Source organism: Telmatherina bonti (assembly GCF_933228915.1).
Source record: "Telmatherina bonti genome assembly, chromosome: 7".
NCBI lineage: Eukaryota > Metazoa > Chordata > Actinopteri > Atheriniformes > Telmatherinidae > Telmatherina > Telmatherina bonti.
The window spans coordinates 35526199-35539870 of NC_136625.1; the positions used below are offsets into that span (position 1 = coordinate 35526199).

Below are 13672 nucleotides of genomic sequence, written 5' to 3' on the forward strand. Positions count from 1 at the left end.
TGGGCTGAAAAGTTTGATACTTGAATGGTTGAAGTGAGACAAAAGGTATAGGAGGAGAAGCGTTTCAAACATTTTGCAGAAAAAGACAATGGAGACCGGGACTGAGACGAACCGGACACTGCAAACCAGTGCAGAGCTCCGAACCCCCGTTGGAGCTGTTGTTAGCTCATTATGCAAAAACCGACCAATCCCAGAGCTGAATTTTTTCAACGTCCAATCTGGATTGGGTTTGAATGACTTTCATCCAATCACAAGGCTGGATTTATTTTTTACAAAATGCTAAATATCTCAAAAACTACAAAGATTTGACATGACAAAAGACACATCTCCTGAAGGAGCTGCAGGGTTTAAGATGTAAATGGTTGAAGTGACTTGAACGGTGCAGGAGAAGTAGCACACCAAAAATTGTCGGAAGAACATATAGTAATTTTTAAAAAACTGTATCTTAATACTGTGAATGCCCTGTGGGCAGTAATAAGTCTGTAAATGTTTCAGTGGATTTTAAATACAACAAAAAACAAACAAAACAAAAAGCCTGTAGCACTTCATGGAAGGATCTGCGTCCAAGTGGACAGTCCACTATTATGTTCCTACGATGTCCTCTACTGGTTGATTTCCTGCTTGTGTTGTTCTCACTCATATGTAAGTTTGGATAAAAGCGTCTGCTAAATGACTGTAGAATAGAATAGAATAGATTCCTTCTGACGTCATGCAAAAACCTGAATTTCCTGAATCATTTTTAACCTTTTTTTTTTTTTTTTAAAAACGCACACAAACACACTCACACGTATATAGGAGCTGCATGGTGGTCTAGTGGTCAGCACTGTGGCCTTACAGCTGGAAGGTTGCTGGTTCAAGGTGAAGGGGGGGGGCTCAAACGGTGGCCTTCCTGTGTGGAGTTTGCATGTTCTCCCCGTGTATCCGTGGGTTCTCCCCTAATTCCAAAGATCTACTAGTTGTCCCTAGAAGTGAGCATGAGCAGTTGTTTGGCCCTGTGATGGACTGGTGACCTGTCCAGGGTGTACTCCGCCGGCTGCGGGACGGAAAATCAAAGTGTTGTGAAAAAAAACCCACATTTTGTATCTGTTTGTCTGATAAGAAAACATGTTTGATGAGCTGAAACATTTAAGTTGTTTGCAAAATAAGAAATCAGGAAAGGAGACTGAAGGGAGAACGAACTGTCAATCTCTTCATGAGTTTCCTTCTTTCCATTCGATGTCAGGCGATTCATGGTGTGATGAAAGCAGTGTACTTCCTGACCCGACAGAAACGTTGCCTCGCAGCGAGTCTCGTTGTGTTTTCCACTCAACATGTAACCTTTCGCCTCGTTTGGGCACTGTCACACTACAAACAGGTGAGTGGAGTCACATTCAGATGTGGGCAGAAGTCAGCGCTAAAAGGCAGTCAAACACCTGAAACACAAATAAATAAATATATTTATGAGATGGTGGTCAGAACTGGCTTGGTGCTCCATTCAGTGGTGTTTGTGTCGTTCCTCCTCCAGCTTCATCTAGCCGTGGAAAAGGGGAGCTGCTGCTTTGGAACAATAGACTCTTGGCTCCTGTTTAAACTCACAAAAGGTGGGTTTGCATTGTTTACGCTCCGCCGCCTCCATGCGAGCCTGAAGTGGCCTGAAAACATTGCAGTAATCTGTGATTTGTTCTGTGAAATGCATTTTGTGGTGTCTAACAGGATAAGTCCCAGACACAGTGTTCTTTGTCTTTCCAATCTCCTTGCATCACTGAATAGCAGTCATTTGTAAGGAATGCTTCAACCCCCCCTGTGTGAGAGAGGAAGGTTGAAAAACTTGACCAGGACCTCGTCCACTTTTTTCACTGTAATCCTCACAAAGTCATTTTTCCCGATCTGTTGTTGTGTAATCTGTTTTAGGACAAACCCATGCCACAGATGCCTCTAATGCCAGTGCAACGGGGATTTTTGACTCATATCAGGTGAACATAAAGTCATCACTACTTTGTCTTCATGTTGTGTTTCATAAGCTGATCACATAACCTGCTTTACAGATGTGTTGGAGTGGCTTTCTCTGCTCTCTTGTGTCTCTGCCTCTCTCCATTTTCCCCAAAGTAGAAAACACATGGTGAGTCAACCGGTTTGTTGAAATTATGACTAACACTTGTGTCATATATTTGCTCGTAAGTCTTTTAATGGTCACATAGGAGTCTCAGAAACTCTCACAGAGACCGCTAGATGTGTCCTCTGGGACATGCAGGCTGAATACCAGCATGGAGGTGGATTCAGAGAGGTTGAAATGATCAAATGTGGGGATTTCCATGGTGAAGAAGTAAATACATATTTCTTTAGCAGCAGGAGAAGTATTTGTGAGTCCATCCTTGTTCCAAATGGCAGCTTTTCCTCTTAGTTTCTACAGACTCTAGTGGACAAAACTTGAACATGTGAGCTGATTTCTGATTGACTCATGAGGACTGCAGTGGTTCAGATGATTCTTTGCATCTTCACAATGTCATAGTGTCATTAAACCTGATATTCTATGCCAGTCTACACTTATCATCCACTTCATCAAGTCCAGCTTGTAGAACCAGGTTGGACCCATTCTTTTCCTCCACAACTTCCTTCATTCTTGGTGTCAGAGAAACATCAAGGTGCTGGAAACATTCCTCAGAGATTTTCCTCCATGTTGACATGAAGCATCAAACAGTTGCTGCACATCACCATGAGAATCTCCCGTTCCACCACATCATGATGAGAATCTCCCATTCCACCTCATCATGATGAGAATCTCCCGTTCCACCTCATCATGATGAGAGTCTCCCATTCCACCTCATCATGATGAGAATCTCCCGTTCCACCTCATCATGATGAGAGTCTCCCGTTCCACCTCATCATGATGAGAATCTCCCGTTCCACCTCATCATGATGAGAGTCTCCCGTTCCACCTCATCATGATGAGAATCTCCCGTTCCACCTCATCATGATGAGAATCTCCCGTTCCACCTCATCACCATGAGAATCTCCCGTTCCACCACATCATGATGAGAATCTCCCATTCCACCTCATCATGATGAGAATCTCCCGTTCCACCTCATCATGATGAGAGTCTCCCGTTCCACCTCATCATGATGAGAATCTCCCGTTCCACCTCATCATGATGAGAGTCTCCCGTTCCACCTCATCATGATGAGAATCTCCCGTTCCACCTCATCATGATGAGAATCTCCCGTTCCACCTCATCACCATGAGAATCTCCCGTTCCACCTCGTCATGATGAGAATCTCCCGTTCCACCTCATCATGATGAGAATCTCCCGTTCCACCACATCACCATGAGAATCTCCCGTTCCACCTCATCACCATGAGAATCTCCCGTTCCACCTCATCACCATGAGAATCTCCCGTTCCACCTCATCACCATGAGAATCTCCCGTTCCACCTCATCACCATGAGAATCTCCCATTCCACCACATCACCATGAGAATCTCCCGTTCCACCTCATCACGATGAGAATCTCCCGTTCCACCTCATCATGATGAGAATCTCCCGTTCCACCACATCACCATGAGAATCTCCCGTTCCACCTCATCATGATGAGAATCTCCCATTCCACCTCATCATGATGAGAATCTCCCGTTCCACCTCATCACGATGAGAATCTCCCGTTCCACCTCATCATGATGAGAATCTCCCGTTCCACCACATCACCATGAGAATCTCCCGTTCCACCTCATCATGATGAGAATCTCCCATTCCACCTCATCATGATGAGAATCTCCCGTTCCACCTCATCATGATGAGAATCTCCCGTTCCACATCATGATGAGAATCTCCCGTTCCACCACATCACCATGAGAATCTCCCGTTCCACCACATCACCATGAGAATCTCCCGTTCCACCTCATCATGATGAGAATCTCCCATTCCACCTCATCACGATGAGAATCTCCCGTTCCACCACATCACCATGAGAATCTCCCGTTCCACCTCATCATGATGAGAATCTCCCGTTCCACCTCATCATGATGAGAATCTCCCGTTCCACCTCATCACAATGAGAATCTCCCGTTCCACCACATCACCATGAGAATCTCCCGTTCCACCTCATCATGATGAGAATCTCCCGTTCCACCTCATCATGATGAGAATCTCCCGTTCCACCTCATCATGATGAGAATCTCCCGTTCCACCTCATCACCATGAGAATCTCCCGTTCCACCACATCACCATGAGAATCTCCCGTTCCACCTCATCATGATGAGAATCTCCCGTTCCACCACATCACCATGAGAATCTCCCGTTCCACCTCATCATGATGAGAATCTCCCGTTCCACCACATCACCATGAGAATCTCCCGTTCCACCTCATCACCATGAGAATCTCCCGTTCCACCTCATCACCATGAGAATCTCCCGTTCCACCTCATCACCATGAGAATCTCCCGTTCCACCTCATCACCATGAGAATCTCCCGTTCCACCACATCACCATGAGAATCTCCCGTTCCACCACATCACCATGAGAATCTCCCGTTCCACCTCATCATGATGAGAATCTCCCATTCCACCTCATCATGATGAGAATCTCCCGTTCCACCACATCACCATGAGAATCTCCCGTTCCACCACATCACCATGAGAATCTCCCGTTCCACCTCATCATGATGAGAATCTCCCATTCCACCTCATCACGATGAGAATCTCCCGTTCCACCACATCACCATGAGAATCTCCCGTTCCACCTCATCATGATGAGAATCTCCCGTTCCACCTCATCATGATGAGAATCTCCCGTTCCACCTCATCATGATGAGAATCTCCCGTTCCACCTCATCACCATGAGAATCTCCCGTTCCACCACATCACCATGAGAATCTCCCGTTCCACCTCATCATGATGAGAATCTCCCGTTCCACCTCATCATGATGAGAATCTCCCATTCCACCTCATCATGATGAGAATCTCCCGTTCCACCACATCACCATGAGAATCTCCCGTTCCACCACATCACCATGAGAATCTCCCGTTCCACCTCATCATGATGAGAATCTCCCATTCCACCTCATCACGATGAGAATCTCCCGTTCCACCACATCACCATGAGAATCTCCCGTTCCACCTCATCATGATGAGAATCTCCCGTTCCACCTCATCATGATGAGAATCTCCCGTTCCACCTCATCACCATGAGAATCTCCCGTTCCACCACATCACCATGAGAATCTCCCGTTCCACCTCATCACCATGAGAATCTCCCGTTCCACCTCATCATGATGAGAATCTCCCGTTCCACCACATCACCATGAGAATCTCCCGTTCCACCTCATCACCATGAGAATCTCCCGTTCCACCTCATCACCATGAGAATCTCCCGTTCCACCTCATCACCATGAGAATCTCCCGTTCCACCTCATCACCATGAGAATCTCCCGTTCCACCACATCACCATGAGAATCTCCCGTTCCACCACGTCCCAAAGCTGTTCTGCTGGATGTAGATCTGGTGACTGTGGAGCCATTGGAGGACAGTGAACTCATCGTCATGGTGAAGATGATGTGAGCTTTGTGACATGGTGCATCATCCTGCTGGAAGTTTCCATCAGAAGACGCTACACTGTGCTCAGAAAGGGATGGACATGGTCAGCAGCAGGACTCAGGATGGATCCATGTTGTCATGATGTTTCCAGCAGATTCTGATCCTACCATGTGAATGTGGAGCTGAACTGGAGACTCATCAGACCAGCAACGTTTCTCTGTCTTCTATTGTCCAGTTCTGGTGAGTCTGTGTGAATTGTAGCCTCAGTTTCCTGTTCTTACTGACAGGAGGGAACCCGCTGTGGTCTTCTGCTGCTGGAGACCATCTGCTTCCAGGCTGGACGTGTGGTGTGTTCAGACATGATGTTCTGCATATCATGGTTGGAACCAGTGCTTACTGGACTTTTTGTTTTTCCATCATCTCCAACCAGCCTGTCCAGTCTCCTCTGACACCAACCAGACCTTCTGGTCCAGACATCTGCTGCTCGCTGGATGTTTTCTCTTCTTCAGACCTTCTCTGGAAACACTGGAGATGGTTGTGTGTGAAAATCCCAGTAAATATTCAGACCAACAACGTACTGCGTTTACAGTCACTATAATCTCCTTTCTTCCTCGTTCTGATGCCCAGTTTGACCTTCATCAAGTCGTCTTCATCACGTCTACATGGCTGTATATAATGAGTTGCTACGATGTGATTGGCTGATTAGTTATTTGTTTTAAACAGCAGCTGAACAATAAAGCTGGCTGGTAAATCTGTATATTTACAATGTGGAATTGATTTAAAGTCAGCATTTAAAGTCCTAATTTATTGTTTTATTTAACATTATTTTAATGTTAACTATGCAACCCAGTCCTGTTCCTGCAGTTTACATGCAGACTGCAGTGCTGATGGGGAGTGTGAGATAACTCGCTGTCTGTGGTTTCTCCTCTATGATGCATCAGCCATGACTTTGGCTCCACAGACCCGTCTATCTTCGGAGTGTCCATTCCCATAAAGTCGGTGGTGAGTCAACATCTTAGCATCATGCTCTCTATGAATCCCCAGTGTTTTACTGACATGTTTCCACAGGCTTGTTCAGCAACTTGCATTCATGATAGTTGACTGATAACCAGCTAAACTCATCACTGATTGGAGGCAGGCTTTTTGTCATTTAAAGGAAAATTTCAGGATTTTTCACCTTGTTGGTTTCAGCTGTTGCATTTATTGTTTAATAGTTTAAAACACAGACTCATGAATAAGCTCAACTTTATTTATAAAGCCCTTTAAAACAACCAGAGTTGAAACAAAGTGCTGTACACAATCGGCCAAAATAAAAACAGAATAAAACAGTTCAAATGCAAATAAACACAATAAAACAAGAGGTCATACGAGGAATATGGAATTAAAACAATAAAACAAACTAAATAAATAGTAAGTAAAAACCAACAATAAAAATAAGGCACACTGACCGTAAACTGTCATAAACGGCTTCTGTAGCAGCGGATACACTGCATGCTGTTACAGCTTGGTGTTTGTGTTTACATGACAACATCGGCTTGTTATTTCATGTGTTGTAACGTTTCAGGTAAACTTTAGATCGGTCATGATGCCACTGCTTCAGTCTACAAAGCTTTCGCTTTACTGGTCCATCTTCATTCCAGTCCTCTCCTGCGATAGCGAGATCAAATCAAACTTTATTGTCACGTCGCCGTACATACAACAGAAGTGCAGACAAGATGAAAAGCTGTTTCTCCAGGGTTAAAATAAAAACCAAATGTTAAAACACACACAGTCATGCAGTCACACCCCCCACATGAAAACCCTGAAACATCGTTAGTAGCTTGGTTGGATTAAGTGTTTGTAGCTGCAGCAGCCTATGATGTAAACTTAAATATCTTTGATCACTGGAACCTTTCAGGGTCCATCAGATCAGCGGATGGGCAACTCTGGTCCTCGAGCGCCACAGTCCTGCAGATATTAGGAGTTTCCCTGCTGCAACACACCTGACAAATCAATGGGAAATTAGCAGAGTTAGATGTCAGGCTCGACAGAAGTCTGCTAGTTAGGTGTGATGTGTGGTAGGTGTGTTGCAGCAGGGAAACTCCTAATGTTTGCAGGACTGTGGCCCTCTAGGACCGGAGTAACCCACCTCTGCATCAGATGTAGCTGGAACACCTTTCCCCTCCTGAACCTGTGGCCTCGGAGAATTTAATCAGAAGTAAGTGGGTGGTCTTAGACCTGCAGGTCTTCGACCCGTCTGCACTGGTCTAGATGAAAATGGAGTGCGAGTCTGCATGGACTGGTTTGTCTGTATTCATCGCCAGGGATGCTGGCTAACCCAAATGCTTGATTAGTGGCAAAAAAATCAAATCAAAGATACTTTATTCATCCCCGAGGGGAAATTCAAAGTTCAAGCCAGCTCGTCCAAGGTTTGACATCCAGACTTGTAACATTATTGACAAAAGAAAAATACAGAGCCAAGCTTAAGCTTAGGCCACGCAGCCAGTTTTACCAGCGCCGCGTTATAACAGGTAAGAACAGAGGTACATGAGGATAATAGGGGGGGGGGGGGCCGTCGAGGGAAAAAAAAAAGGTCCGCGCCGCGCCACAAGATGATGCAGTCCAAAGAGACAGAGAAAAAACCTCATACACTTAAACACAAACTCAGACAAAGACACACAAAGTCCAGGGAGGTCATGTGGGAGGGGACCGGGAGTGGATGAGGAGGGGGGACAGAGCATCTATGAACATCTCTTCTTCTGTTCTCAGGGGGGGGTTGCACCGGCCCAAGGCCGCTAAAATGGCACTGAAAGAGATTTCCAGAACAAACACACTGAAAATAATCGAGCTGGATGTGAGCAGAAAAACAAACCGAGTGTTTCATGTCACCAAACTGAACTGCTGCTGCAGGTTTAGTCACATCAGAAGACACAGCAAGGTGCGGAAAGCCGTCCACAACCAGAGAAAACATTCAGGAATCAGTTATTTAAATATCCAAACACGTAAACACGACATAGTTCAGCACTCTGCGTTGAGGACAGGATCACTAAAACAGTTCAGCTCCAGCAGATGCCATCACCCTACATTGGCCATACTGAGCAGACGTCACCGCTGTGTAGATAAACGAACCCTAACGGCGCGCAGCTTTGTCTTTTCTTTTCTCATGGATCATAAAAAGCTAACAGTTTTATTTGTTGCAAGTTATTCTGAAGAGCCAGATGAGTTTTGCTGCTCTGAACTGTTTCTTTGGTGGGACAGGTGGTAGAAACTGCTTTTCTGAGACACCTGGCTTTGACAGAGAGATCCTGTCAGACATATTAACAATATGAGGCGGTGTTTAGCTCAGAGTCTCAGCCTGGAGCCCCGTGCTGCAGCTCGCCCTCTTTCCTGTCCAGCTTCTGCTCCATGAAGGCGACTAAAGCCACAAATCATACAAAACAACAAGCCTGAAGGCGGTGGGTGTTGATGGGACCCTCGTCGATACAGAACATTTAAAATGTCAAACTTAAGAGTTTTCCCAGGAAGTTTTTCTCTGAGTGCAGACTGAAGATCTGCTGCCACACACACACACACACACACCACCAAAAGAAGCCCGCTTGTGTCCTTCCGCTGCAGATCGCCGACCAACAGGCTGCCATGTTTGGAGAGTGCTGCTTCGATGTGGGTGATGTGAAGATCACCATGGGAACGGGCACCTTCATGGACATCAACACAGGGAACAAACCGCATACCTCAGTAGCAGGTTAGGGAGCAACGCCTTGATGACGATACGTCCCCAGCTGGGTGTGTGTGTGTGTGTGTGCTTATATAAACCTCCCGTCCCGCCGCTGCAGGTCTCTATCCTCTGGTGGGATGGAAGATGGGCTCGGAGGTGGTGTACCTGGCGGAGGGGAATGCGGCGGACACAGGCACTGCCATTAAATGGGCACAGGAGCTGGGTAGGTCATGACGGGCGCGGCTTGTTTTTTAACAACATGCTTTATGATAAACACCTCTGTTTGTTGTTGCAGAGCTTTTCTCTGACGTCAGAGACACCAGCGACATGGCTTACAGCGTCAGAGACTCTGATGGAGTGTGTTTCGTCCCGTCTTTCAGCGGCCTGCAGGTAACAACAGCGCGGCCGGTTGGCTGGAGAACACACAGAGGGATTTCAGACTGTAGGAACCGTGGTTTCATTCGGTTCCTCTCTGTAACACAGTTGTGTTTTCTTTGCTTTTTCCTTTGCCCTCCGTTGCAAACTGGTTCTTGTAAGTGATTTCTATGAAAGTCTATTTTCCTGTGGTTGTTTAAGCAGGCAGCAGTGTCGGCTCAGTGTGTGCAGCTGTACAACAAAAACTTACAATGATTGCTTTGGAAGTTTTTTTTTTAACCTTATTTTCTTTTACATTGAGGCTCCTCTGAATGATCCTAAAGCCTGCGCTTCCCTTATGGGACTCAAACCTTCCACCACCAAGAGCCACCTGGTCCGCGCCATTCTCGAGTCAGTCGCCTTCAGGTGAGTCATTTTAAAGATGCATTTTCTCTCTCCACATTTTCACTTCCAAAAGGGTTGAGACTTTGTGTAAAATAGAGATAAAATCAGAATGCAGTGATTTGGAAATATCTTCAACTCGTGTTTTACTCCCAGAAGATAGACGGATGTTAAAACTGAGACATTTTAACATTAATTGGTAATTATGAGCTGATTTAGAGTCTGACAGCAGCAACACGTCTGTTAAAAGTAGTTCCAGGATGATGTTTAGCATCGTTAGCATCTCCTCTTCTTCTAACATCTCCTGGAAACATCTGGGAAGTGAGGAGAGCAGCTGCTGGAGTTTTAGGAGAGGAATGTCGTCCCGTTCTGGTCTGATACAGGATTCCAGCTGCTTCCATGAAGCTCCAGATGTTTGGTACTGGTGAAACTGGACTGCAGCAGACCAGTTCTCCTGGTCCACCATCAGGATGTGATGATTTTCAATTCAATTCAATTCAACTTTATTTATATAGCGTCAAATCACGGCAATGACATCTCAAGACGCTTTACAGACAGAGAAGAAAACATAATGAAGGCTAATTCATAACAGCCTATATAAGGAAACCAACAGATTGAGTTGAGTCCAACTCAATCTCCCATCCTGAGCAAGCACACTGGCAACAGTGGGGGGGGATAAAAGAGAGAGATAAAGAGAAAAAGAAAGAAGCTCAGTGTATCAGGATGTGGTCCAGCATGGTGAAAACTGCAAGGTCCCTCTCCTTGTCCTAGCCCATGCACACAGAGATTTCTCCTGATTCTATGAATCTTTTATTGACATTCTACACTGTAGATGGTGGGATCTTCAAAGTATTTGCTTTTTTTTTTTTTAGGTTTTTCACAATTTTCAGCCAATTTTTAGTCCATGTTTCCATCTGAGAGACTCTGCGTCTCTGAAATGCTCCTTTTACACTCATTCACGTTGCTGACCTGTTGCAAGTCAAACTAATTAGTTGACAAATGCTCCTCTGGTTGTTTTTTTATTTGTACCAATTATTTTTCCAGCCGTTTGTTGTTCCTGTCTAAACTTTTTACAGACATGTTGCTGCATGTCAAAATGAGCTCATATTTTCCATCTAAGTGTAAAAATCCCCGTTTTAACATCCAGTTTGTTGTTTATGTGTATTTTCTGTTTGTATGAATTAAAGAAATCTGCAAAACATTTTTTTCAGGACTTATTTATGCACATTAATATTCCTTCTTTTATTCTTATCTTTTCAGAAACAAGCAGCTCTATGAAACCATGTTAAGAGAAACCCGCATTCCCATCACAAAGATCAGGTACATGCGTTGTGCATCCTCTTTGTCTCTGATTAGAGGTGTCAGACTCAACAGTTTAGTTTGTATTGCTAACATGTGCAACTGAGCGCTCTCTGCTTCCCCCTCTCAGGGTGGATGGCGGCGTTTCCTCCAACAACTTCATCATGCAGCTGACTGCAGATCTGTTCAGCAGAAAAGTGGTCAGACCCCGACACCAGGAGATGTCGTGTCTGGGAGCGGCTTTTGTTGCTGGGCTTGGAGCAGGTATGCAGAAACACAGTCGTGCACTGGAAAACTAAACATAGATCTGGTGCGTCAGAGTTGTTTTTAGGTTACAGTAGAAAACAGGCAGCTGCTGAGCTTGAACTGAGTAGCCTGAATACAAAATGAGATGCCGTCAGGTTTACACACTTCAGGCTCATTTTTTCTTTCATTTTATTATGTTTTTCTGCTCAAAACAGGCTTTGTTTGATCAGAAGTCTTAGTTGTATTCAGTAGTTTAAGAAAAAACACAAAAAGAAGCTGTTTCTTGAATATATAGGGGGTGTTTTCAGGTTAATTAAATCTTTGCAGGAAAGAGAGGCCTGTCTAATTTTGACAGGCCAGGCTCTGACTAGCTCAGGCTCAGTAGATGATTTGCTGTTTTTCACCAATTTGTGTCATGAATGAAATAAACCCAACCCGTGTCGCTCAATCGTCAGTCTCTGCTCATCACCGCAGGCTTCTGGAAGACTCGGGAAGAGCTGAAACAGCTGCAGAGCGTCGACGAGGAGTTCGTACCCCAGGGAACAGCTAAGGAGGGAGCCGGCAGCCCCAATCGGGAGTACACCCCCATCCTCCAGAGCTGGGAGAGAGCTCTGCGGCGCTCCATGAACTGGTACAAGCCCTGACATGGAGTGCGCACAGGACGATCCGTGGATGAGAGAAACGGAAAAATAACAGGTGTTGACAACATGTGAAAGTAGATATTTGGTGGTTAAAGGCTTGAAAAAACTGACAGCGATCAGCTGCTTGACTGGAATCCACTCGATTTAACCCTTAGATGTGTAAGTGGGTCGAAAATGAGCCGGTGAGGTTGTTTTCCTGCAAATTCTACAACAAAAAGTTGTTAAAATTTGATTTTCCTGCTATTTTTAACATGTTTTTCATGTCGTCGCATTTAGATGTTTAACTTGCATTCTGCACATTTTACAAAACGTTGTATTTTCGTCCCAAACTTCCATAAGTTGGTCAGAAATTAACCTCCGTCATCTGCTGTATGCAAACCTTCGCTTTCATCAGCTCTATAATATCCGGAATATATATTTTGTGGACCACAAACACCATATAATTAGAAAATTCTTTAAAACATTGAGATCTGACAGATATCATCTCATAATTTATATCAACAACATGCTCAACGGTCATGTGTGTGTGAGTCATTCATGACCATTGTAGGAAAGAACACGCTTGACAAGAAATTAACTCACTTTGGTCCCAGTCGCATGTTTGTTTGGCCCAGATTAGGTCCTGATTTGTGGCAGTGTTGCCAGATCGTGTGAGAAAAACAAGCAACCAGCCAGATGAAAACAAGCCCAAAAGAAGTGACCTGACCCCTTAGAGAAAGAAATAGTGACACTATTGTTAAAGTTGATGTTATTTATATAAATATACATGTGTGTGTGTGTATATATATATATATATATATATATATATATATATATATATATATATACAAAGACACATATAGTCCAGTCTCTGTGTTTTTTGGACAGATCCAAGAAACAGGAACTACTGTGTGATGCTTTCCACATAACTGAATAAGTGAGAAAGATTTCAGGAATGGTTCATACAGGGAATAAATTTAGCCCGAATAAGCAACCAGTGTTTTGAAAACAAGCCCAAAAAAACGCAACTGGCAACTAATGGTATTTACAAGCAACTTTAAAAACAAAAAAACACGCCCAAAGTCGCTCACAACACTGATTTGTGGTGTTGATGAGATGATGATAGTATAGCTGGCATATCTCAGCCGCCACATGTGCGCCAGGCTAACAACTAACATCTGGACCACATGTGGCCCATGGGAGACTTGCTAGAATCCAAGTCAGTCTGACAACTGATAACTGGTTTGGTTCTGGCCCACACAACTCTTCCCACCCCATAACTAAAACCGTAATTATTAAAAGTAGCCAGATTCAGTGGAAACATGTTAGCTATCGTGCTAGCCTTCCAGTAATTAGCTAGCACTGTCCAGCTAACAACACTAGCTAATATTACTGTATGCGTGTTTGTGATCCATGACTGTTAAAGATAATTTTTTCTTTCATTAATCATCAAATCTTCCTGTTTTATAGTCAGTAAAACTAGCTATTAACCAAGCTAGCTAAAACCACTGAATGTATTGCATGTGTGCTAGCTTATAGAGCTACATATTGATC

General features: G+C 44.5%; 1 protein-coding gene across 1 annotated transcript in view; it reads left to right on the top strand.

Moving 5' to 3' along the window:
• The window catches only part of gk5 (glycerol kinase 5), a 19945-nt gene extending 7777 nt beyond the window's left edge, over positions 1-12168 (top strand). The window contains exons 5-16 of the mRNA XM_079244158.1: positions 1223-1354; positions 1505-1580; positions 1891-1952; positions 2025-2098; positions 6445-6505; positions 9098-9224; positions 9316-9420; positions 9493-9587; positions 9874-9977; positions 11214-11273; positions 11383-11516; positions 11973-12168. Coding sequence (XP_079100284.1) covers positions 1223-1354; positions 1505-1580; positions 1891-1952; positions 2025-2098; positions 6445-6505; positions 9098-9224; positions 9316-9420; positions 9493-9587; positions 9874-9977; positions 11214-11273; positions 11383-11516; positions 11973-12142 — 1200 coding nt within the window. The 3' untranslated portion in view covers positions 12143-12168. The remainder of the gene's footprint in view (positions 1-1222; positions 1355-1504; positions 1581-1890; positions 1953-2024; positions 2099-6444; positions 6506-9097; positions 9225-9315; positions 9421-9492; positions 9588-9873; positions 9978-11213; positions 11274-11382; positions 11517-11972) is intronic.
• The last annotated feature ends 1504 nt before the right edge of the window (positions 12169-13672 follow it).